Consider the following 25,654-nt stretch of genomic DNA (forward strand, 5'->3'; position numbering starts at 1 on the left):
AGCTTGGAATGGAAATGTTTAAGAAGGGCTCAGTGCAAGGATACTTTCTGAAAACAGATGGTCTCTAGCTGATGTCTTTCAGCTGAGGAGGGACTGTTTTGAATATTTACCAGAGAAATGGTTCCTCCTCAAGATGTGTGGGCTAATGGGCCTCAGGCATTTGTTCATTACCTGAAGACAGACGGTCACGGGTAAAATCCACAGCTGAGCAGGACTCTCCTTATGTTCTAGCACCTCTTTTTCTGTCTTTATTTGCTTTAAGCCTCTTATGGAATTTGTTTAAAGACAAGGGACCTACTGTCAGCAGCATATTGCAGCTGTTGAAAAAGCAATACCTGCTTATGTATTAAATTTACAGAGAACATTTTTTTTTTGAACGCAGATTCTAGAGATGTTGTTACACATATACAATTGCAGTTACAAAGAACAGAGGTTGTGTAAGTAACTCCTTGCACACATCACTGAAAAAGCCTGTAAGTTGTAATAAATCTTAAAACTTAGTCAGACAACTTTTAAAACGCCATAAATATGGCAAGTAGTGTTTCAGTCTTTCCATCACATTCTGGAATAAGGTTACAGAAAGCTGTGACTACCTCCCAGGGTAAGTCTACAGTGAACATGGGGTATTGTATTCAGTAAGTCCTCACACCTACTCTGCTCTCACAGGTGATTTGGTCAGAAAGTTTACAGCCACCTGCAATTAGACTTTACCGGTTCAAGAAAGGCGTTAAAAGGCATTAAAAACCTATATCCATATGGAGCAGTTACCTTTACCTTTGCGTCTCTCTTTCATTTGTATTAATGCAGTAAGATGTGTATGCATTAATACATATGTGTCTGTATATGTGTATATATATATATGTGTGTGTATAAATGTATATGCATGTATACATGTCCTTGTGCACACACAAAGTCGGGGCAAATCAGTGTTTGTTTCAGTTCTCTGCAACAGAGATGAAACAGTCCCCACATTTTTATTTGCCTGGTTAACATTTGTTGTCCTCTGGCCTCATAATTCTCCCTTTCTTCCTTCCATTTTCCCCTCTTCTTTTGACTCTTTCCTTTCAAAAAATAAATCCTCACTTCCTCTTCTAAAAATCCTATTTATTTTACAGACTTCAGCCCTGTCTTCTTCTCTTTGGTAGTTTTGGGCTACAAACAAGTGCTGAAGAAGTTATTTAATTTTTTCCTCTTGGAAAAAAAATCCATGTTGTTTTGGATAGGAGGGAAGAGTTGTATGTGCACCATGAGTGCATGCATATCAACTGTGAGTACGTATGTTGCAGTTTGGCATCCTCCGCCTTATGAGGAGGAATTCTGGTGCTGATGGTTCATATTCGGGCCATTACATCTCGTTCTTTGAACCCAGTCTTTGGGCTTTGCTATTTTCAAGCTGCTTTGCTTCCCATTCAGCCCTTCAGCAGACCTTCTTTCAAATCCTGGAGCCCCTCCCTGCAGAGGCAGGCAAGGCTAGCTTAGCATAGCCTGGATCTGCTCTCCAGCTATGATGTTCTCAGCATACAACACTGCTTGTTATTATCTGACTTCTTTCCTGTGGGACAAGGTGGTCCCTGAACAAGATGAATAATAAAAACTTAAGTGCCTTTTTAGAGGACACATCACTGTTAGTCAGCATTGTGTGGTTAAACAAATGTTCAAGGGAGCCAAAGGCAGACTAAACTTTAAAATGGCCTAGGTCCCAGAGATTAAAGCTGTATCGGCACCCTGCACCTCGTACAGAATGCAAAGAGGGAAAACATCAAAAACTAACAAGCTGCTAGTATAAATTACAGTTGTTTTTTCATAGCTGGGATTACTCAAAGCACAAGCAGTTTTCTGCAGCTTAACTTGTTGAAAATAGAAGAGAGATGATCAGTGTAAACTTTATTATGCCATCATATTCAGTACATTTATGTCTGTACTGACAACTTTTAAAAAAGGATTTTGATACTAGACTCCTAAGACAATAATAGCTGTGTTATTAATGTTGCCAGGAGCTGACAGAGAAATTCTGGTAAGCCTCTGAAGTGATACGTTTGCACGTATTCATTCATATATATGTGAAGTATATTTTTTTTATCTCGGGAGATTTAAAAAGGCAACCAGACTTCCAAAAAAAAAATGACACTTCCATGCTTCAGGATATGCGAATGGCATCTTTCTGCTCTGAATTAAGAATCAGCCTTGTGTTGTGAATTATTTTTTTTCCCAGAACTTCCTCTCAGCTGGTAGCTGCTCTGACCTGAGAAATATTATAGTTAAAGAATTTGCAGTCATATGTCATTGGCATATTCTGTGTTTGGCTTTTCCCTTTACTAATGCAAGGAGAGTCTCTTAGGCCAGAGCATCTTATTAACTATTGGATATATTTATTTATTAAAAATACAAGATCTGATTCACACCCAGAATGTACATATAACTCTGGAAAAGCAAGATGGTTCCTTTGAGACAAAGTTTTGTTTTGGCATTGACACAAAATCTTGTGGGAAATGGCAAATCCTTGTTTGTAGAGGAAAAAAAAAAAGCCAAGCTTTTGTTTCTGTTCTTTAGCACCCTGCAACAGGGGCCCGTCAGGGTCTCAGCATATGCTGAGATTGCTGGGATCAGCTGTAGTGAGAATATGCCGTAACCTTGTGCTGAAGTGTCCTTCATGGTGCCATTTCTTACACAGTAAATCAAAACAGTCTGAGTTTTCCGTAGTTGTTTTTATTTATTTATTTATTTTTTTCCCATTCCTCCCCAAAACTCTCTTTTCTTAATGACAGGTTCTTGTCATTGAGCACAGCTCAGGCACACTCAGGCATCATATTTGTTATTGTCCATCTTACTAATACTGATTTTTGCCTGTGATTCATTCCTACAGTGCTGGTGCAGAAAGAGACTTGGGATGGGAACCTTGCTTCTTGCCATCTATTCTGTTTGCAGCTGCCTAACCATGACGAAATAATTAACGTTAAATCCACAGATTGTTACTCTTCCAAGGCTCATGCTTATTTCTCTTTAGATGAAAAGAAATACTGGCTGATATGAACTTCTGTCTATTATGTATTCTTATCAGCACCATCCCTTGTACAAGCACATACAATGTGCATTTCATGACTTTGTATTTCAGCTTTATAGCCTTCTTTAGAAACTGATGCTTAGAGTTTATTAAATTATAGTTTATCATGGAAGATGGGTTTTGGAGGAGGATTTGGAGGGGTAAATTCAGAGGGATAACACTGCAGCTTTGTGTCTGGACTGAACAATAACAAGCACGTTCCTTCATAATTATTTTCCATTACTAGTTTCTTTCAAACCAAGGTAATTCAGTGCAGTCATTCAAAGAACTAGCCCGCCTTACAAGTAAAAAATCCAATCCCCACATACAGACTCAGAAAATTTAGATGAAATGTAGACTAATGTCAGTCTAACATAAAGTCATTTCATTCACCCTGAGTAATGGAGTAAAAATATCCTTCTGAGATTGTCTGGCTACAGCATAACTTGAATAGTAGAAGATCACAAAGCTGCCAAGTACAGTTATACTCCTTACATAAATAATATACTTGCAGTTTACAACAAAACTGGGTAAACAGAACAACATGAAAATTTAATTAGCACTCAAGATACTTAATGAGTTTTGGGCATCTTCTTCAACCTTTGCACTACAGAGAGCCCATCCATGTGAAACACATCTGTGTTCCATGCCCATTATCAGAAACGTGGTTTGTTTATTTGTCACAGACACGGAGACCTGTGATTACGGCTGGCACAAGTTCCAAGGGCAGTGCTACAAATACTTTGCCCACCGGCGCACATGGGACACGGCTGAAAGGGAATGCCGTCTGCAGGGAGCCCACCTGACGAGCATCTTGTCCCATGAGGAGCAGATCTTTGTGAACCGTACGTACTGTTGTCATCTCTCTAAGCAGCACAGGCACTGAGGATTCAGAGCTAGGATCATATTGGCTGTTGACTAAACTTTTACATCTCCATGCTAAAATATATTTTTAGAATGTAGAGATGCAAAGATGTACTTTGTTTTCTTGGTGTTCACTTTGGCTTTAAGTGCAAGATCCTTAATCTCTATTAAACTATGACTTGTTACATAGAAAATGTTTCATTTTGGGGGGAAGTGAACTAGTCTTATGTCCTATGCCAAAAAATATTTGCCTTTTTTTTTTTTTCTTTCTGTCCTTTTTTTTTTTTCTTTCTTTCTGATTTGTGCCCAGATAGGAAACTCATCTGTTTTCTTTGGGGGGGATGCAGTCAGGAGATAGTAGGCATATAGGTATAATAGTTTAAAACAGTTAGATAAGAATCTCCATTTTTATAGACATCCAAGTTAAAATAAAATGCTGAAAAACAGCCTGTAAATAGTTGTTTGCATAGGGAGTAGAAGAATCTTAAGAACAGGATGTCTGATTCATTCTGTGCAAATTCTTTTTCTTTTCTTTGATGAAATCTCTCCCATTTATGGGAAAGTTAAAAAAAAATCCTTCTGGTTCCTTTCCCATTAGATATTGGGCATGACTACCAGTGGATTGGCCTCAATGACAAGATGTTTGAGCGTGACTTCCGCTGGACTGATGGTAGCCCACTGGTAAGATGCCTTTGAAATGAAATCATCCACTCCTTTCTTTTTGTGGTGTCTTATCAATTTCCCACCAGAACTGAGGGAAGCTGCATGAAAACATGCAGTCACTAAATATGCATCCAAGCGAACAGCCAGGATACTGCCTTGTTTCAGGATAATTTCTATTTGTGATGTAGTTCTAAAATCTTAATTTTAGTTCTTATTATTTTATATGTGGGACCTCCTAATGTTTCTAAAGAGAAAAACTCAGAAAGTCTGAAACTATTACTTAAGGGTCACTGCTGCAACTGGTTTTGCTTTTCAGCTCTAAGATGATTCCTTACCTATATAGAGCAGAATGCATTTTTTCAGATGAAGATATGGCATATGAGCCCTTGCATTGGCTGGGTCTTTTTGAGTGCATGAAGAAGCCTTTCAGGTCTTTTTGGGAGCTGTTGTAGTCGGTGTGGCAGTTTGACAGCCGGGATGGAGAAGCAGTCATTCTTAGGTGGTTCAGGAGGCCTGCAACCAATAATCTGTCCATAAAGTTTTAAGTTGCTGTAAATACCTCCTGTTGCCTTAAAACAGCAGAAGGAGAGGGAAAATACTGTCTGTCCACATTTAGCAGCCTTAAAATCAGCAGAAGGAGAGGAAAAACACTCTCTGTCCACCTTTAGCAGACCTAAATCCAATAGCTGCTTGATACAGGAAATGATGACAGTCTTTCCAATTCAAAACAGGCACTTCTGTAGAAGGGACAGATGATTTATTGCTGTTTAACACCCACTGAATAGCACTATATATATAAAAAAGCAGTTATGCTTATTATTTTCCTCCCCAGTTGTGAATTCTTCTTAAAGGAGAAAGCATCTGGACTACAGGATACACATGTGCACATGCTCACACATGCAGGTAGTGATCATTGCTGCATACTATGTGACTACAACTTCTGTAGAAAGACACCTGGATCAAAGCAGGCTTCACTTACTACATTTTTGTGTAAATAGCCATAGGTTTAAAGTCCTTTAAAATAACTTATAAATGAGCCATTTCTTGGGAAATTACCATGTGTAGGAGGTGACAGAATGGGGAGAAAATGAAAGAAGATGAAAGTGTTTGTTGCCCAATTGACTGCTCCGTAGTTCTGTGGTGAAAACAACTTAATTCATGTTTGTACCCATTTGTGCTTGGAGCCACAGAGTCTTGCAGGATATAAGGAAGGAGTTTCTTTTCATCACTTTCTCTTGCCTCTCTTGTATTTTGGGAGCACAAGATGGGTCATGGCCTTGAGCTTCACTCATTCTGGATTATTTCATTCTCTGTCTTTTACATGGCATCTCGCACCTCACTGTCTGAAACAGGCACTCTCTGAGGATGGTTTAACTTTGATGACACTATCCTCTAGTGGTGGTGATTCATTACACCTCAGGTAATAAATAGAAATAATGAAAAAATCAACTGTAAGCATCAAATTTAGTTCCCTGATGGTGTCGTTAAATTCCAATGAATTTGAATACCATGTAGTTGAAAAATGTACATCATTTATGCATCTGCAGATGAAAAGCAGTTATGATAGTGTTAAATGTGTCAATGTAATTTACAATAATGAAAATAAGCATTATTTCATACATCCTCAGGTTCTAAAATAAATTTATGAGTAGAGAGACAGCTGTTGCACATATCAAAATCTAAACAACCTTCTGGTGTTCTACATATCAGGGTGCATCAGCTTTTTTTGTCTTTGTTGCCCAGCTCCTCTCCAAGAGACTCTTGTCTATCTAGAATTCTATTCAACAATTCTGGTGTAGTAGGAAATTCATCAAGTGTGCTGAGGATCCCCCTGATATAAGAGATACTTTCAGTTGGAGATACTATCAATATCAGAAAAGTCACACCAACTTTCAGGTGGACAGTGCATATAAAAGTGATATACATTCATTCATCTTTATCTTGATAGTTTTCTGACAACAGCTTGGTTTAATCTGAAAATCATGCTTATATGATTTCATAAGCTTTTGGTTTAAAAAAAGGTTGTGATGCTCTGTAGATTTAAAAGAAAAAGCACATGAATAGCAGCAGCAGCAAGACACATCATGAATGAATGATGAAATTATTGTCCCCATGCTGCAGCTGACCCAGATTAAATAGCTGTGATAACCAGTGTTTACACGTAAAAGTTGTGACTTCTCTCTCACGTGAGGTTTTTTTTTTTCCTGAACCGAATAAAAGGAGACACAAACGTAGAACTGGAATCAGAAGTCCCTGAGCCACAGGCTTTACCATTGGACAATATGGGATAAGGTCTGGATTACTCTAGTACATGTTTTCCATGGACATAAGAAGCCCACAACTCAAATAGTCAGTATGTTGAAAAGAACTCTTCTGCTAGGTGTTGGCATGTATTTTATTAGCAATTTCTGGAAAAGTGATCAGGCGACTTTTTCTTTTTTTTTTTTTTTTTTTGCACCTGATAGGTATTTCAACCAATGAGTCTGATGGAAGAAAATCAGTCCTCTTTGTGGCATTTTCAGCTCAAAACCAAGCCGAGAGTTTTTCCAGAATTTTTAAACTGAAACTAAATGTCAGCCACCATTAAATATGATAGTCAAACAAAAACACCTACATGAGTTCCTTAGTGAAAAACAACAAACATACATCCAAGTGCACTGCACATTGTTTCCAGTTACAGTGTGCTCCTGAATACACATATCCACCTCAGCTATTTTTGTGGTCTTCATGGTCATATGCAGCAATGACATAAATCTTGTGCTGCCTCACTTCCATAGGCTCCCAAAATACAGTTGTTGTGTTTTTTTTTTTCTGCACAGCCTTCTTGTCTGTTCACATGAGATGAGTGTTAAAAAGCTGCAGTGATGGGGCTGGAGAAGGTGATAAATTCATCTTTGTCATTGGTCTAGTAATGTGAGAAGGGTTAGAATCTCAGATGCAGTTGTGGAAATTTCCCCTCCCTGACCAATCAATGGATATCAGTTTTGCCAATCAAATAAGCAAGGGCCTTTCAGTTTTCTGTGAGATCAGATCATGCCACTTCAGTGGGACAGGGGATTTGTTAAGGTTGTGTAGGGAGAATATGACCAAGACTTTTAAAGTGTGAGCATATAAAATTAGGGTTCTAACTGGGAAGCCTAAGCTAAACCTAGATTACCCTGGGCAGATTCACAGTTGTATTGAAAAAAGGGGCAATTATTTAGGTGCCTAATAGTGGACTGTCTATTGTCAGCCACTTTTGGTATCTTGACATTCTTGGTGATCCCCCATAGAAAATAGTGACTGTCAAAAAAGTCAGCAGTCAAAAAAGCCCATTTCTCCTTGTGTTTATTTTTCATAAATCAACCAGAATTTATGTGACTTGGAAAAATAATGCCAATAACCAAATTTTGGAAGAAATGGTCTAATTCTCAGAGTTACCCAAGGAAAATGTTCATTTCTTGAATAACAAAACAAGTACAACCAAATTGAGTGAGAAAGCAAGTAATAATGTTCAAAACACATTTTCTTTTTTATTTTTTGGTCCACATGACATTTTTCCATGCCTGTATTGTAGATTGACTATGTTTGAATATATGTTCAAAATTAAATGCTGAAAACATCAAAATGTTTTCTTTAACAAACTCTTAGGACAAGGAAAAATATCTTTATGAAGTAGAAACAGGCATGGTTTTAGTTTGTAGTATTGTGAGGTTCTGTTCCTGCAAACAGTGTGTAAAGAGACCTTTACATCTACCTCACTGAACTGTGTGATGCATAGTTATCTGTGTGCTTTTAGGGGATTTTGACAGGTTTTAGGTCTTAATAGTAAAGTAGTTCTCAAGGTAAACCTGCTCAGCAGTTTCCTGCTTTTCAGGCAAGATGTCATAACCTTGTGCAGCATATTGGGCTGTCTAGATAGTCTCAGCACTTCCTGCTAAGCTTTACTTTTTCATCATGCTGTACCCCCTGTATCCCAAACATGTACTGGTCTTGAAAACTGCAAAATAACATGATTAAAGTAGTTAGGTCATACCTTTGGTGCCCTAAAGTTCAGCTGGCAGTCCAGGTACTACTTTCACTTAAACAGATTGCTTTCCATGTAACTGATATTTCATTATACAGATTTTTATGGGCCAGACATTATATTTGTCCTCCTTTTTATTTGTTGGATTGTCTGTTTATTGCAAATTCCCTTTAAAGACAAAGTGGGAGCTTCTTGGATATGGTCAGGGCAAAAGCTGTGGAGCTCCTTGGCTAAGCTTAGGGCACCTAGTCCAATATGTAAACCAAAATGAGATGTAATTTCACTAACACTGGAAAGTATTGCTGGCCACCTGTATGAATCCAATTTGTTCTGATTTGTTGTACTGTAGCTGTATGGCAGGAAGCACTTTTTCTCATCTACAATGTGTTCTTGCTTCTTTTGTTTTGGAAAAGAAAGAGCTTTCCGGCATTTCCGGTGGTTGGGAGAGGTGGATTTGTCTTCTGGAGCTGATGGGCCACATGAAAAACACTTAGGCAGTGTTTCCAGTGTTCCCATTTCCTATCAAGGGAAAAGAGCTGATTGCTCTTTCGTGAGTGCAACACAAAAAGAGAATGCTCTTTCATGAAACGGAGACCCAGGCTTGTGGTGCAAGTTCACCTCTCACTGTGGTGAGAAGTATAAGTTAGTGGCCACTGCCACATGCCTGGACCTGTAGCATCGGCCACACATGAGATCATGTGGGCTAGAGGCAGGGGATTTGTAGCCTGCAAATTTTGGCTCATCTGCCTAGACCCTAATTTCCAGATGGTTAATCTCAAAGACAAAGGCACTGAAGTGAGCTCAGAGTGCTCACAGCACCCCAGCACTCCTAGAGCTTCGTTTTTCATTGCATCCTCAAAATCAGGCAAATATCTGCTCAACACATTTGAGGTATATGCATTTCATTGCACTGACAGATGGAAGAGGCAGAAAGAAATAATACAACATTTTTAAAAGCACATTTTTTTGATCTGCTTTCCTTCTATTACAGTGTGATTGTGGGGCTGTCCCACTGATACTTGGTATGGGAAAGTCTTAGTTTTCCTCTGCTTCATATTTTACAAGCAAATCAAAACAGCTACAAATAAGAGCTTGTTTACAAATAATAATAACAATAACAATAACATAACAATAATAACAATAATAATAATAAAAAAATACAGAATCAAAATTATTCTTGCATTTTTCTGTAGATTTTTCTCCTGAATTTCTGGGATAGTGAATAACTCTTTTACAATGGTTCATAGACAATCTTCATTTCACTTATGTTATAAAATTCTTGAAAAAATAAAGGCAAATAAGTTTGGTAAAATCAAAGTGGTACAGGAGTAAAAGACAGCCCAAATAGTAATACAACTGTATAAAAAGAAAGATTTGTCCATGCCTACTTGGGTCTTTGTATATCTTAAATTTGATGTAATACAAACTACAAAATAACAAAATTTACACTGTCATTGGAGACGTTTAATAATTGGCTTGATCAAAGACAGTGTGAATACAATGTGACATTTGAAGGTATCTTAGGGAAATTGAATTTAAATAATTCACTTAGCTCTGTGAATAGTAACTTTTACAGCTGTAAAGCACACCCATCCAAATAGAAGAAATCTGGTGTTGCTTTTGGCAGCTTCTCCATTGTGTTTGGGCTGCTGGCGTTTCTCTGTTAAGGGCCGTTGTGAGTAGGCACAGCTGTAAAGGAGTCCTTTGGAGCTATTCATGTTATGGATTAAGCGCATATAGCTACTTGGGGTTGTGCCTTGGGCCTCTGTCTCACAAGGGGAGTTATTCATATCCTTCGGAAAATGCTGTTGATAATTAGTGCTTTGTAGGGCAGTGAGCTCACTCCCATTACATAAGATTAGTGCCGTAATAAGGAGCTGGCTAGTGTCTGTGGCCAGATTGTCACTGGGAGAGTGCTGCCAGCTAGGAGAGTAATGGGCCATATTGCCACTTTTAAAACTGTCCAGAGACTCCATGTTAGTTTTTCTTCCCTTCAGCACAGCAGCATTACGCCGTGTGTTCTCAGTGCTGGCCCTCAGGTTGTCAGTTCTAGGTAGCGGCATAAAAACCAAAGCAAAACCAAACCCAAGTTTAATTCTGGAGAAAACAAAGCCCTCTCTTTTCCTCCCTTTATTGGTCAGTGAATCAGAATGGTCTGACCTGAGCAAATCTGTAACTGCACCCCTTGCAGAAAGAGTAACGATATTGAACACAAAGCCCTTCAAAAGGCATGGGGTTTTGTAGGGAGGTAGCCTACCTCCGAGGGTTAAATAAAGCAAACAAACTAAAAAGTACTGTAGTCAGCTGCAAACAAAAAGCTCATTGTGCCAATGTCCCACAGGATCCCTGTAGAAGGAGATTTTAAATCTACCAAATGTTTTGATTTTGTGCTGCAGTCAGTCATTAGAGACTCTTTTTAAGATGCTCATTTGACCTGCATTTAACTGGGGGAGAACTATATAATGTTATTAATGACAGGTATGTTTTTAGTTCAGACTGTTGTAGGCTGAAGGAAGGGCCTCTTGGACAAAGCGTTTTTTTTATCTTACTTTTACCAAGGGGGCCAGCGGTTTCTTCAGAGCCTCATTACAACTGGCCCTGGGCTAAAGCTCTTGGACAGCTTCAAGCCTGCAATAACTGTTGAAATAAATGACAAAGCGGAGGATTTTCTTTTTTCAGTGACTCTCCTGGAAGTTGTGCACAAAAGGAGTAAGTCACACACTACACAATTTGCATCACATTGATAATATATAATTAAGCTGGTGTGACTCCCAGAAAACATGTATTATGCCATTTAACACCCTACCACACTTTTCTTCCACGGTAAGACACCTGCCCATTAGCAAGAGAATTTCACCAGCTCCCCGTGCCACTCATTGTTCATTCTCCATACTAAGGGAACTTCTGGAAGACTAAAACATACAATATACCCAGAAAATTAAACTCTAGAGCGTGTGAACCGTGATAAAAGTCACTACCCTAAGAGGAGTTGGTGCACAGCAGATCAAGCAGGTCAAAGTTATCGGGGTGCTGTCCATTGGCTTCAGTTAGCTTTTAAGGAGTTAATAAGAGAAAGATCTTTTCTGAAGAATTGTGATTTTAGAGCTACTTAGTTAGCTTCTGGACTCAGTAGTGAGTAGACACTGCCATCTAGTGGGAGTTTCATGCCATGCCTGCCAGCTTGTGCTTTTCGTGGAAAACTTGTTACATTGGGGTACTGTTTAAAAAAAAAGTCAAAAAGCTAGTCATCTCCTCCATAACAATCCCCTCCCCTGCCCCCCCCCCCAAAAAAAAGGTTGATTTTTTTTTATTATTATTACTGCTACATCAGCTGGTGATTTTTACTTATTTCATTTCTAGTTCAAAGCTCCTTCTTTCTCCCTGTGTGACTCTGCAAAGGGGAGCCAATTTTGGGTGCCTGTCTGATCCAAATCCTGCCTCTTTCCCAAATCCCGTGAACAAAAAGCCCAGATTAGGGGCTTGAGGGAAGTCATTCTACTGTGATCTCTGTATTAAGAATATTGGGATTGCGGCACGTGATATTTTTTGTACCCATAGGCAAGTTTAGACATAGCAGTTGTCTTCCAATCGACTCAAATTTCTCCCAGCAAAGATTTGCCAACACATTTAGCTTTTATTTTAGCATGAGCCTGAAGTATGCATGGGATCTACCCTATAGAGTTTTGGGTACCATCCATGTCTTTAATGCAAGGCATGTGCTTAAGCACTCACTGACTGGAATTTTTAATCTCACAAATACTTTTGGTGAGTTCTGCCAAACTACTCCCATTCATAAAATTAAACAGAAGATCTTTTGCAGATATTTGGGGTGAAATTAAGTGAGACAGAGCCTATGCTGTAAGGTAGTTTCTTGTCTTTCTCAATATATAAATGTATTTAAATACTAGGTGAAGTTAATGTAAGTATTTTATTCATTGCCAAATCTTCTCAGCAATCTGTTTGATTTTATTTCTACCAAAAGGAAATACAATCCCTTTCAAACTTCCCATGATTGTCTCAAGTAACAGTTTCAGTGCTGTCTAACAAAATAAGCCACAAACATTCTGAGCTGATCCTTATTCTCATTGTACCCTTGTGCTGATCTATCTTGTGGTAGTTCAGCCAAACTAAAACCATGGGCAATAGCCAGTTAGTACATCTCGAAAAGCAAGATGTAGTTTTTAGTTAAGCAATCAAACTATAAGAGAACCTCCCCAGTGATGGACTTGTTCACTAGACTGTCCTGATAAAGATTTGTTTTTTAAGAATATGCATGCTATTGCGAAAAAAAAAAAAAAATGTATTCCTGTTCCATAGCAAAATTATGGGAAAAAATGAGGATAGCAGCCAACACGTTTTGCAGTGGTGGCTTACACTAATTTAGTGATAAAATATGAGACAGAAACTAGTGCTTCACTTTAAGATGACATGGCACAGAGAGCATCCTGTCAGCTGAGTCCCTGCATCTTTATTTGTGTGTTATTTTTTTTTGTTCTTGAGTTGTTTTTTTTTTTTTTTTTATTTGCTACATTAATCTTGAATTTAGAAGCAATCAGATGGGGAAGCAGACAGAAGGAAATAGAATACAAATCATAGTGGAAATTATAAGTGCCAAAAAGTGCCAAGGCAGGTTTATACTTTAAACTCATTTCGACATGCTGAAAACATGCTTTATTTTCCCTGCTGGAAAGGCATTAACCCTACAAATCTAAATAGGAGATGTATTCCAAGTAAACTGTTTCCTAGCTTTAGTTTTGTAGAAAAGATTATTAGCCTTTGCACAATAATGAGGTCAAGCAGTAACATTTTGTTTGCATCAGTAGCTGTTCTCGGTTAAACATGGTGTTTGTTGGCTATTCTGGAATGCCAAGCCTACTATTGATTTCAGCCACTTGGTGTGCCCTTTGGAGATAAAGGACTGCTGAAATATCTAAGTGCATGTCACAAAGCTGAGATACTGCCCACTCCTAGATTCACCTTGTCAGGGCAAACATCTGAAAGAGCTGAATGGATTACACATTAAAAAGGAAATGAGTCCCTCAAGTAAGGCTGGTTATCTGAAAATTTAAATAACAAATCTCCCACAAGGTAGGATCTTGTTTGTGACAGGAAGGCTCTGCTCATTCAGTTTAATTACCAGCCATCTGAATGACAAAAATAGTGACCAGCTAATAAAATCGGCCACTTTACAGCTCTTGCTGTAATTCTGGCTTTCTTGGATTTAATTTCTGGACTGTCATTCTGCCACCTAACTGGCAGATTAAGGCTGTGATTTAATTCAGTCCCATATAAGGGGAAAAAAAAAAAGAAAGAAAAAAAAGTGGAATTTTTATTATAAAAGCATCTTTGTGGACTTTTGTAACCATCAGATCCAAGGTCCTCCCATGAAGCAAGAAAATACATAGCCGCTGTTCCCCAGGCTGGGAATCAGTCAGCCAGGTGCGTTGTCTGCTGCCACTTGGGAAGCCTGAGGAGTTGGTCCCCTGCCTCAGCTGTGGCTCCAGCCCATGGACCTTCTGCCCTCTTTCTACAGGAAAGTTTTCAGTACTCTTCAGCAGAGGAAGCTAGAACAACTAAGTCCAATGTGTTAGCGTGGGCTTCAGTTTCACCAAAAGACTGTACAAGAAAGATTTTCTTAACAGGCAAAAGAGTACAGTGGGAGCTCCTGTCTTTGGCATGAAATGATGGCAAGACACAACAGCGTGTGGTTCCCAAAGGACCAAATGAATGTACAGATATCAAAATCTTGTTGCCAAGGCCATTTCCTGCAGCTACCTGATCACACCAAAACACAGATTTTTTTGATAACATGAAGCAAGTGTGCTGCCTTTATGGACGCTGAGGGCTTTGCCAAGAGCCTGGTGCAGCAGTGTCGGCGTCCTGCAGCCTCCCCAGCAAGACATGCTTCACAGCTGGAGGAAAAGGGCTAGACCTTCTATGAAGCTCACTATAAGCCTACATGTCCTATAGTCTGGAAGTGCTTTTCATTTTAATCTGGGGGAGAACTTCACACATGTCATGGTAATGTCCCACAGAACATCACTTTAGCATTAGCCAGGGCAGTAAAAATGTTTAGGTCCCTCCCTTGGATCACCCAATATAAGTGTTTCTGCTGAGTACCTTTCTTCCTTTTGTAGTCTTTCTTCCATGTATGAACTTAGCGTTTGAATCTCTTTAGGTTTTCAGGACCCTAAATCATACCTTATGAATGATACAGCTAAAGCTAGCGGTAAGGGTGTTGATTGAAGCATGACTGTTGGCAAAAGGATGCCTTGGACTTTATCAATTCAAACACAGCGCTGCTTAGCGTGGCTTCGCTGGTGTGCTAAGACAGCAGCAGTTTCTCTGAAGATAGAAGGTAGTAGCAGGGTGGCTGGAACGATGCCAGGGAGCTTTGGCTCCTCTGTGAACATGGCTGGTCTGTTTTGGACATGATCTTAAAAAATGAACAAACCCAAATGGTACACGTTGCCAAGGAATGAAATTAATTTTTTTTTATTATTATTATTATTTTTTGGGGTACAATATAACTGTTCTAAAAGACAGTAATTGCATTGAAATACAAGGAACTTAAATGACGTAGCCACTTAAAGAATGGCATCTTATTTAGGTTATTTTGAGCGGTGTTTTCCAACAGGAGATTTATGAATTGAATGTTTAAGATACTTCTTTTTGCAAGGGGAGGGGTGTCTGTACACCTCACAGGCCTTGTATGAGAGATTGTAAGGAATTATCTCTAAAAACAAACAGTACAGTGCAGTATGTAACATGGGATTTGGTTCTTTCCCATTACTTTTCTGCTGATGTAGTTTTACTGGACATAGTGCAGTCACCCCTGGTTTACAGTAGTTTAAGTGGAAAACAGAGTCAAGCTCATGGTCATGCAAAAATGTCATCTGTAAGAAGAAAGCAAAATATTAGTATATTTTTGTAGCAACTTATTCCACTCAAACTGTGAGTATCATTATTATGTTATCGGGGCTAAATAAGGAACTGAAAAACTACAGAAGAGCTGGGTGGGGACCTAAGAAAGCAATTCAGCAGTCTGGAACTTCCTCTGCTAAGCAATTCTGGCTCTGAAACCAAGTGAAATCAGAGGTATTTAGCCAAAACAAACTCATGCAATGATGATATCAGATATGAGGTAACAGCATGTCATACTGGAGGATATCACACTTTCTTGAGTAAACCACACAGCTCAGATATAATCCCTTACCGTTACGCTGCAGCCCTGCCAACAAAGCAGACAAATTTTGGGCCTATTATGGCAAGGCGAGCACAAATATATGGAGTCTGTGTGGTTCGGGTGCGAGCTGGCAAGCTGCTGAGCACCTTCAGCTCGCACGCCCCCAGCTGCCACGAAGCGTCCTGGTTCCCACACACTGACCCCTGCAGAAGCTTACAGCTCTCTGCAGCAGCAGTTCCACAAGACAGAGCCGAAAGGTTTGTTCAGGTCTTTCCTTTGCTGTCAGGGCATCACTGATCAAACTTTTCTACCATTAACCTGGCTGTTTTCACAGCTTTTTCCTTGTGTCCATATGTCTTGGCATATTCTTGAAGGAGCAGATTCTACCTTTCAGTAGGGCTGACGGTGAGTTGTGAGGGGTGAAGGTGAGGGGTGACCGTGTCCACCTGCAAGTAGAGGAGATGGGATGAGTACATGGGGCCATAACACGGGTAAGCCTAAGCGTTTGGTGTGTGCATGCACCCTGCCTTAGCCGGCAGTAGGCATCTCACATGGCCTCGGCACATTCCCAGACCAGCTCGGCTGTGCCAAGTCACTAGACCTGAGGTGAGGCAGCACTTCCAACATATCCTTTTGCAAAAGGGAGCACTCTAAATTACAGTAATACACACTGCGCATGGGCACATCCCTTACCTCCCATTGTCCTTCTCACCGGCCCAGGAGATATCAGGAGGTATAAGCAGAACTTTCTTTAGTTAGTTTTGTTGGTTATTTTTTTGTACCAGGTGTTGCAGGAGGTCCACTCACAACAGATCCCATTTGACTCGTGTACGGTATTTTACTACCATGCTTACAAAACCTCATACTCTTCATTTCTCAGCTGATGTGAGTTGCTGAATTCTGGACCTCAGTAAAGAAGTTAGCATGTGTTGCAGTTTAGGACTATGAGAGATGCTAAAGCATAGAGATGAAGTTTAGCTGGTCCCACATAAGTAGGAAGATGTTTTATGAATTGCTAGAGGTAACAGATTCAGTGCAGAACAAATTTATTTATATCATGATTGTTAAATTGCTTGGATAATTGAAACCTGTGATGGACATATAACAGAAAAAGTTTACGTATTTAACTCTTTTTTTTTTTCATAGCTTAATTCCTTTTAAGGTAAATACTACTCGCATAGAGTATGTAAACTGTATTTCTAAAATGTTTTTGCACAGGCAATGAATAGTGGTTATTTCATAAAGCTAAGAAAATAGAAAGCTAAACTTTTATGACATTTATGTGGGCCAACTCTAGACAGAAAATGTAAGCACTGAGGGGAATATAAGCATTGTAGGAACTCTGTCATTTTGACCATACAAGGGACTATCTACCCAGTTAAAGTCTGGCATTTATGTGAATTCCTGTTCTTTTAGATATCTATTTTTAACCGCCATTAAGATCGTCCTGGAGTGACACAACAGAAATCTCAAAGAAAATTGCTAAGAATAGTTTCCCATATTTCCTCTAGCTTTTCTTTGCATAACATTAAGGAAATCTCAAATTACTGTGCTTCAGTTGGGATCAAGATGAAACAAGAAGTGGAGTAAACAGTATCTCACCTCTGCTAACTTCAAGGACAGTAAGACATATGTCCCCTATCAAAGATGTTGAATAGATTTTCTATCTGTATGACAATCCCTTTGTTTCTATTTTTCCTGCTGGTTGGAAAAAAAAAAAAAAAAGTGACCCAGCAAAGACATTATGCAATGATGAACTTAGCCATGCCTGAAAGAGTGCATTCTGCAGTGAAGTAAGTGTGGGTTTAGCTCATCCATCAAGCCATGCACAGCCTGCCGGCAGCTAGCATCGTGCAGCTCTTGGTAGGGACATACCTTTAGGTAGGTGCTGAGCTGGGAGCTGCAGAGCTGTGTAGCTAAATAAGCGCAAACCTGCATATTGACAGCTTCGATCCCAAAAAGCAGAGTCTGCCCAAATCAACATGTCAATTGTGTGTTCCAGGTGCAGTGCTAGGAAAAAAAAAAAAAAAAAGTTTTTTTTTTTTGTAAATGCTAAAGATATTTTTCAGCCATTTGAAACTTGTTGTTGTTACATACTGACAATCAGATTTTTACTTCTAAAACTACTGTGCCAGTTTCCATTTTCACTCATATGTATGTGATCCAGACGCCTGTGGTGGTAATTTCTCTGCAGAGGGCAGAATTTGGATCATCATTTCTCAAGCTGCTCTATACTCTCAGTCTGCCACCTAAGCCTTTTTAATGGCAATATCAATCTGCAGTGGCCTGCGGCCACTTTCTAACACCTTTACTCATTTTACACTGAATTCTGAAAGTCATCCCATTGTATGGCTTCATTAAATGAAGTCAAAGAATAAATAATTTGAATCTGAGAAGCCATCCCGTGGTTTGTCATTTAGTAGACATGGACTAGTAGGGGTAGTAGCTTATTTACTGCATTTCCTGGCTTTGCACTTTCAGCCTATGTAAGGTAGAGTGTGACCGAACACATTTTGGTTGAGATTGTCCTTGAACTGAATTGTGTCAATTTGTTTTACTCACCTGATATCAGTCTACAGTAAGTAAAATGTTGGATCAAAATACTTTTTGCCTGTTAATAGAGTGGGAAGATATTGTATATCTAGCTTTGTTTAGTTTGTGCTTAACTGCCTGAACCAAACAATTGAGGTTGCTCATCATCAAAGGTAATATTGTGCATTCTTCTGTAAAATGGAATGTAAGTATATTCCAACACTGGGAATAATGGGTGTGCTTCTCTTTTCTGCAGCAATATGAGAACTGGCGACCAAACCAGCCAGACAGTTTCTTTTCTGCTGGAGAAGACTGTGTTGTTATAATATGGCACGAGAATGGGCAGTGGAATGATGTTCCATGCAATTATCACCTGACTTATACCTGCAAGAAAGGAACAGGTACAAACTTTACAGTAACTATATCATAATTCCAGTTTTATAAACATAAAGGGACAAATTCTAAGTGGTTTCTGGTGACCAATACAGTGAGCCTAGAACTGAGTTAGTCCCACAAAATTCTCCTTCTTCTCTATCCACATATTAAACTCTTCCTAATCTGCTCTTGAGTTAAGGTCAAAATGGTACACAATAGAAATTCCTAGTTGAAACCAGACAGATTTCTTATTTGCAGATCTCAACAAAAGAGGCATTTATGTACCTGGCAGGCTTGCTTTACCTGCGTGCCACTGTGAACGATGTGGGTAGCAGTGACAGAATGTACAGAATGGCACAAAGCTGCACCAGGGGAGATTCAGACTGAAGGAATCTGAAAGGCACATTGGGCTTTTACACTGTTAGAGCTGATGCTTACATACAATCAAAGAATGGCTTGGGTTGGAAGGGAACTTAAAGACCATCTGGTTCCAACCCCCCTGCCATGGGCAGGGACACCTCCCACCAGACCAGGTTGCCCAAGGCCCCATCCAGCCTGGTCTTGAACACCTCCAGGTATGGGACATCCACAGCTTTTCTGGGCAGCCTGTGCCAGGGACTCACCACCCTCTGAGTGAAGAATTTCTTATTAATAGCTAATCTAAACCTACTCTCTTTTAGTTAAAACCATTACTCCTTGTCTTATCACTACACCCCCTGACACAAAGTGCCTCCCCAGCTTTTCTGCAGCCCCCTTTAGGCACTGGCAGGTCGCTGTAAGGTCTCCCCGGAGCCTTCTCTTCTCCAGGCTGAACAACCCCAACTCCCTCTGCCTGTCTTCACGAAGAGAGGTGCTCCAGCCCCTTGCTCATCCTCATGGCCCTCCTCTGGACCCACTCTAACAGGCCCCTGTCCTCCTTGTGCTGGGGTCCCAGAGCTGGGTCTCACAGAGCAGGGCAGAGGGGGATAATCCCCTCCCTGCTGGCCCCACTGCTGTTGGTGCAGCCCAGGGTACGGTTGGCTTTCTAGGCTGCAAGCACACATTGCTGGCTTGTGTCGAGCTTCTCATCAACAAACATTCCCAGGTTCTTCTTCTCAGGGCTGGTCCAATTCATTTTCTGCCCAGCCTGTATTTGGGCTTGGGATTGCCCTGACCCAGATGCAGGACCTTGCACTTGGCCTTGTTGAACTCCATGAGGTTTGCACAGGTCCACCTCTCCGGCCTGCCCAGGTCCCTCTGGATGGCATCCCTTCCCTCCAGCGTGTCGGCCACACCACACAGCTCTGTGTCACCGGCAAACTTGCTGAGGATGCACTCGGTCCCACTGCCCATGTCACTGACAAAGATGTCAAACAGTGCCGGTCCCAACACCGATCCCTGAGGATCACCACTCCTTCCTGATCTCCACATGGATATTGAGCTGTCGACCACAATTCTTTGAGTGCAACCTTCCAGCCAGTTCCTTACCCAGTGAGTGCTCCACCCATCAAATCCATGTCTCTCCAATTTAGGGACAAGGATATCATGGGGACAGTGTCAGATGCTTTGCACGTGTTCAGGTAGATGATGTCGGTTGCTCTTCCCCTATCCTTCATTGCTGTAACCCCATCATAGAAGGCCACCAGATTTGTGAGGCACAATTTGACCTTAGTGAAGCCATGCTGGCTGTCACCAATCACTTCCTTATTTTCCATGTGCCTTAGACCATGCTAAGGAGGATCTTCCAGGAGGGTCTGCTCCATGATGTTGCTGGGCACAGAGGTGAGACTGACCTGTAGTTCCCCAGGTCAATGAAACCTGAAACATGAGAGTTGCCAGGAGCTGTATATTAACACCTTAGTTGTTCTTTGCCTCTTTAGACTGGGAAAGTAAAGAAGAAACCAAAATCGCTTGTGCACTCCACTGTTGCCCAATTACCATTTACAGCATTTTGATAGCACGTTCTTTGTGTGTTGAAGAGTGCATGAGTTTTAAGTGCTTTTAAAAAGTCTGCTGTTGAGGAAGACCTGAGAAGTTTTGAGAATGAGATATTTTTTATTAAATGCTTGTAATAACTTCACTGCTTTTCAGGTTTTGCAGCTTTCCAGTGAAAATCTTTTCTTTGTGTGAGTATGAAGACTTTTTTGGTTCAAATTTACATCAGAAATTTAAACCAAAAAGGAAATATTAACCACATGATTTGCAGTTTTACCATTTCCATCATTATTGTATTTGATGTACAAAACCAGAGAACTACAGAAAAGAGTGATCTCCCTGTCCTTATTTGGACATGTCTCCTGGGATTTTCGCTGAAATCTCTTGACATGTCCCCATAGGCAGAATTTACTGCAGAAGGGCATTTACAAACTGATGTTTGGGGTTTTGTCTTCCTTTAAGTTGCCTGTGGTCAGCCTCCTGTTGTGGAAAATGCAAAGACCTTTGGGAAGATGAAACCTCGTTATGAGATCAACTCACTTATTAGATATCACTGCAAAGATGGCTTCATCCAGCGTCATATTCCAACCATCCGGTGCCAAGGGAATGGAAGATGGGATATGCCTAAAATTACATGCATGAATCGTAAGTTCTCTGAAAAGGAATCAGTGCTGTCTCAGAAACAATAGACTTATTAATGTAAAGATGATCATCCATAATGATAAGTAACGAAAAGAAATGAGTATATTTTTTAAGAGAAGTGCAAACCGTGTATTATAGATCATGACAGCAGTGCAGCTTACGCTATCTGTAGAAAAATCACTGGCATTCTAAAACTAATGGAAATGTTCCTTTTCTGTTTTTACAAAAGCCATTAAGACTCTTTTCAATTAAGCAGCAACATTCTTACAAAGTCTGTGAATTCATAGGTTCCTAATAATGCTAACAATTCCTTCTGCAGATGTGGTCTAACTATTTTCAAGAGATGCTTCTCCTGTCTGTAACATGGCCTTAGTACCAGTTAATCATTTGTTAACTCCCTAATTAATCAAGAATAATAGAAACTTAATGTGAAGTGTAGCCAGTCCATTCATGCTGAAATCATTTCAAATTAATTTTCTTTTTTTTTTTCTCCCTCCTTTTCATTACAGCGTCCACATACCAAAGGACTTATTCTAAGAAATACTACTATAAACATTCTTCATCAGGAAAGGGAACATCATTAAATTCGTCAAAACACTACCATCGCTGGATCAGGACATGGCAGGACTCAAGGCGCTGAGTGCTAAATGGTGAATGGGGATTTCCACCATTTCAGCCAAAGTTCTAACTTTCTGTGCCTTTTCTATCACTTATAGGAGTATTATCAAATTGTTTTGAAACTATGGACTCCGGTATTCACAATGCATTTTGCAAAAATATTGTGTTTATCAGAAAACAAAAAAAAATAAAAAATAAAAATTATATAGAGGAGAAGTGCTTATGGGGATAAAAAGAAACCATTTCCAGCCTATAATGATTATTAGTTTTCTATATGCCATCAGTGTGGACCATTTTATGACATATACCAGCCTTCTGCAATATTTAAACAGCTCAATTTTAGCACCAATGAAAATGTAAATAAGATGATTTTAATGTTGTTTAATTGTGTTTTGTTTTAAAAATCCTGTATATAAAATGAAAAGTCACACTAAGTTCAGGCATATTTATGGTTAGAACGGCCTCAGAGGTCTTCAGTCATTTGTGACATTGTTTTTATGTTGTTTACCTAGGCTGGAAATGGTTGAAATAACTTCACTGACTGAAATTTGCTATTACAAGGTGAAGATAAACACACAAGTGACATGACTTTTTTTTTAATGCAAACTGTGCCAGTTACCATCCAAGGTACAGTGCGTGTCCATGTGACGCAAAATTTAGAGCACATAAAGTGGGGATATAGCATGAACTAGGGACTGCAATGTGGAACTTTTTTTCTGCTCTCCATTCTAGCCTCATCATTCGTGAGAAAGGACTGCATGGAGGACTTGTATATGACAAGGAGGGCCTGTAAAAATCCAAGTGCTAATACATTAACTTTATCAACCAGGGCCACCTTTTCTGAAAGAAAGAAAAAATAGAAAAAATAAAAAAATAAAAAAATGACTTTCACAACATTAACCACAAGGTCTATATTACAGGTCTCTGCATTCTAAAATGGAGATAGACCTAGTGTTTGGGGGATCTTTTTTGTAAAAAACAAACAAAAATCAAAAAAGTAAATAATTTTGTATATATAACCATTTTTTAATCTTTTTATAAAGTAATGAATGTTTGTGTATGAATGCTGCAGCTGTGAAGCGTACATAAATAAATGAAGTAAGCCATACTGATTTAATTTATTGGATGTTATTTTACCCATGCAAAGAAGATTAAAAGAGCTCGCCAGTGCAGTATTAGCCCCTGAGCTCCAGTTTTGGAACCATCTTTTGCTATTTTCCCAGAGAACAAAATTCCTGCTAAACAGGATCATTTGTTTGTGGTTAGATGGGTGAGAACTGTGTGACTTATGGAAGAATCAGGATCTTGGCTTTCTAGGAAGAAGTGTGTGCACAAAGAGATTATAGGTTGTAGTTGGTGCAGTGTGTGCGTAGGAGTTTTCTATTACGATTTCTTACCCTGGTCAGCGTGACAACTGACCTGGATGTGTACAGTAAGTGTAGAAGGTAATGTTTGGAAGGACCTCTCCGCATAAAGGACTGTGTCTGGTTGTTTCTGCAAAGTTCCATGCACGTCTTTGGGCACAGGAAAAAAAAAAAAAAAAAAAGATAAATAAAGTAAGTTCCTTAGGATACATACATACAACTTTCAAAATAACACTGCAAATACAAACAGAGTTGGGAGGCTTATGCCTTTGTGTTAGCGTGGGGATATGATGCAAGAAGTTGAAAAGGAAAGGAGGAGAATTGAAAACCCAGCCAAAATGTACAAGTTTGTCCCAGGCAGAGCTGCCCATGAGGCGACCTTGCCATGGCTTATTGGGAACAGTGATTACAGTCCCAGGCAACATCTCTTAAAAAATTGCAGCGACTGCTCCACCATGGATACCCAGTCTTTGTGCGTTCAACATGGCAATGCGTCACTGTGTTGGCTGGTTCATTCCCCACCCCTGCCCCCAAACAATGCACATAATACTTTTCTCTATTTATATTATCGTGTATAGTGTATAATGTGAATGTCTGTTTTTTTTGTGAATGAAAGTCTAAAATCTTTGTAACTTTTATATCTGCTTCTGTTTCACCAAAGAAACAAGGTTTTGCTATACTGTGACTTGTCTTGTTATTGCATGTCTTCCTGTTTAAATCTATGCAATGTGATTTTTTTCATATGAATACGATTAGACTGTCAGGTACTTCACAGTTATCATGGGCTTAGTCAATTGCCCACTGGAGTCAAAGCGAGTCAGCTGGCTGAACTTTAGTAGGTGCTGGATTTGACTTTATATGAGCAACTGTAGGAGATTTGGAGTAATATTTTAAGATATACAGTACATGTGTTGAAGTTGAATATAGCTTGTATAAGTCAAAGCTCTGCTCATAAGTATACAGTATTCTGCACATCACTTCCTTGTACTGGAAGCATACAGAACAGAAAATATATTTTAACACTTTGCAAACTTTCTCACCATATGTATAAAAAACCCTGCATAGATTTGTTGTTTTCTTGTCTTCTTGTTGGATTTAAACAATGTTGTAAGGCATTCAGATAACATTGTGATTGTAGTTTAAGTAGGTTAGGTGCAGTGCTTATACTGATTTTTTTTCACCTCCTTCTATTATGCATAATAAAATAGGACTGACAACATTCCATATTAAAAAAGAAAAAACAACAACAACAACAAAAAAAACCTGTTACCCATGTTTGTTTATTTAGACAGAGAATGGAGCTTTCTTCAGCTCTGGAGGCTCTTTTTAACCCTGACCTAAACCCCAAGTGGTGCAGTGCTAGCATGCAGCTGGAACACATCCACTCACGTTGCAGGGCCAGGTCTAGTGGGACACTGGGACATCACCGCAGCAAGTGGCTCCGTTCCTGTACCTGCAGCAGCACCAAGCTCTGGAGTGTGGCAGGGCACTGTAATCAGCCTATAGGAACAGAAGACAAAGCCAGAGATTCAAACACAGATCATTTATTTATTTATTTATTTTAATGAGTGTTCCTTAGCTCTGCTTTCTTGCCTTCCAGGTTAACCCAGAGTCCTGTTTAATATTTTCTAGTTCCCCAGAACTAGAAAATAACGTCTGGTGCAGAAACTCTCCTTTAAGTTGCATTTGACAAATCCATGCAAGACAAACACCAGAGTAGTACTCCTGTAGTAGTCTCCCCCTGTTGCATAAGTATTAAACACTTTTTCTCTACTAACCCACTTTCTGCTGTTTAATGGGATGCAGAAACAGCTGTAGATGAGGAGGTGAAAAGGTTAGTATGGGATGGGGTGTTGATGGTTACAGTCTTTAGCTGAAAGGAGTCCAGGTGTGCACTGCACGTCCTCAGATTGCTGGCAGCATGTGGAGCATTTGGACCAAACAAGGTTCAAGCTGCAGGTCAGTGCATAGGGCTCAAATGCCACATGGGAGCATCTGTGTTTCATGTACCTATGAACATCTGGATAGAGTAGACTTCATTAGTCCAAGTGTCTTCCTGCCCCTTACCACGTTGGCTGAATTTGACTTCCCAGCAGATGGAGTTCTCCTCATGTAGAGGCTGGCATTACACTGAGCAGAAATGAACCAGGCTACCTATTTTGTTCTCAAGAGGATGTGCTGCCTAGTGGAAACATCCATGTATCCCAGCTGTGCCCTAAAAGTCACACAACTTGAAGCTAGGTAGGAAGAGACAGCTCCCTGATGGCAGATCTCCTTGCAGGACATTTATTTCTGTGGGACATCTCACCCAAGATGCTGAGACTCATCGGAGACTGTGGATGGAAGTGGCATGTAGGAGAAAACACAAGTCCCTTGACATGCTACAGGCATGCCAGCAAGATACAAGTGGGCTGGCAAGTGGCTGCCAAAGGAAGGGACAGCCTGCAAGG

At 39.8% G+C, this 25,654-nt stretch overlaps 1 protein-coding gene across 4 annotated transcripts in view; it reads left to right on the forward strand.

The window, feature by feature from the left end:
- VCAN (versican) overlaps window positions 1-24,695 on the forward strand; it is a 114,149-nt gene extending 89,454 nt beyond the window's left edge. For all 4 annotated transcript variants that reach the window (XM_035563207.2, XM_050716475.1, XM_050716476.1 and 1 more), the window contains 5 exons: window positions 3,727-3,885; window positions 4,503-4,585; window positions 18,548-18,692; window positions 21,043-21,225; window positions 21,732-24,695. In XM_035563207.2, the coding sequence (XP_035419100.1) occupies window positions 3,727-3,885; window positions 4,503-4,585; window positions 18,548-18,692; window positions 21,043-21,225; window positions 21,732-21,862 (701 nt within the window). In that variant the 3' untranslated portion in view covers window positions 21,863-24,695. The remainder of the gene's footprint in view (window positions 1-3,726; window positions 3,886-4,502; window positions 4,586-18,547; window positions 18,693-21,042; window positions 21,226-21,731) is intronic.
- Window positions 24,696-25,654: the final 959 nt, after the last annotated feature.

Source organism: Cygnus atratus, chromosome Z (assembly GCF_013377495.2).
Source record: "Cygnus atratus isolate AKBS03 ecotype Queensland, Australia chromosome Z, CAtr_DNAZoo_HiC_assembly, whole genome shotgun sequence".
Classification (NCBI taxonomy): Eukaryota; Metazoa; Chordata; class Aves; order Anseriformes; family Anatidae; genus Cygnus; species Cygnus atratus.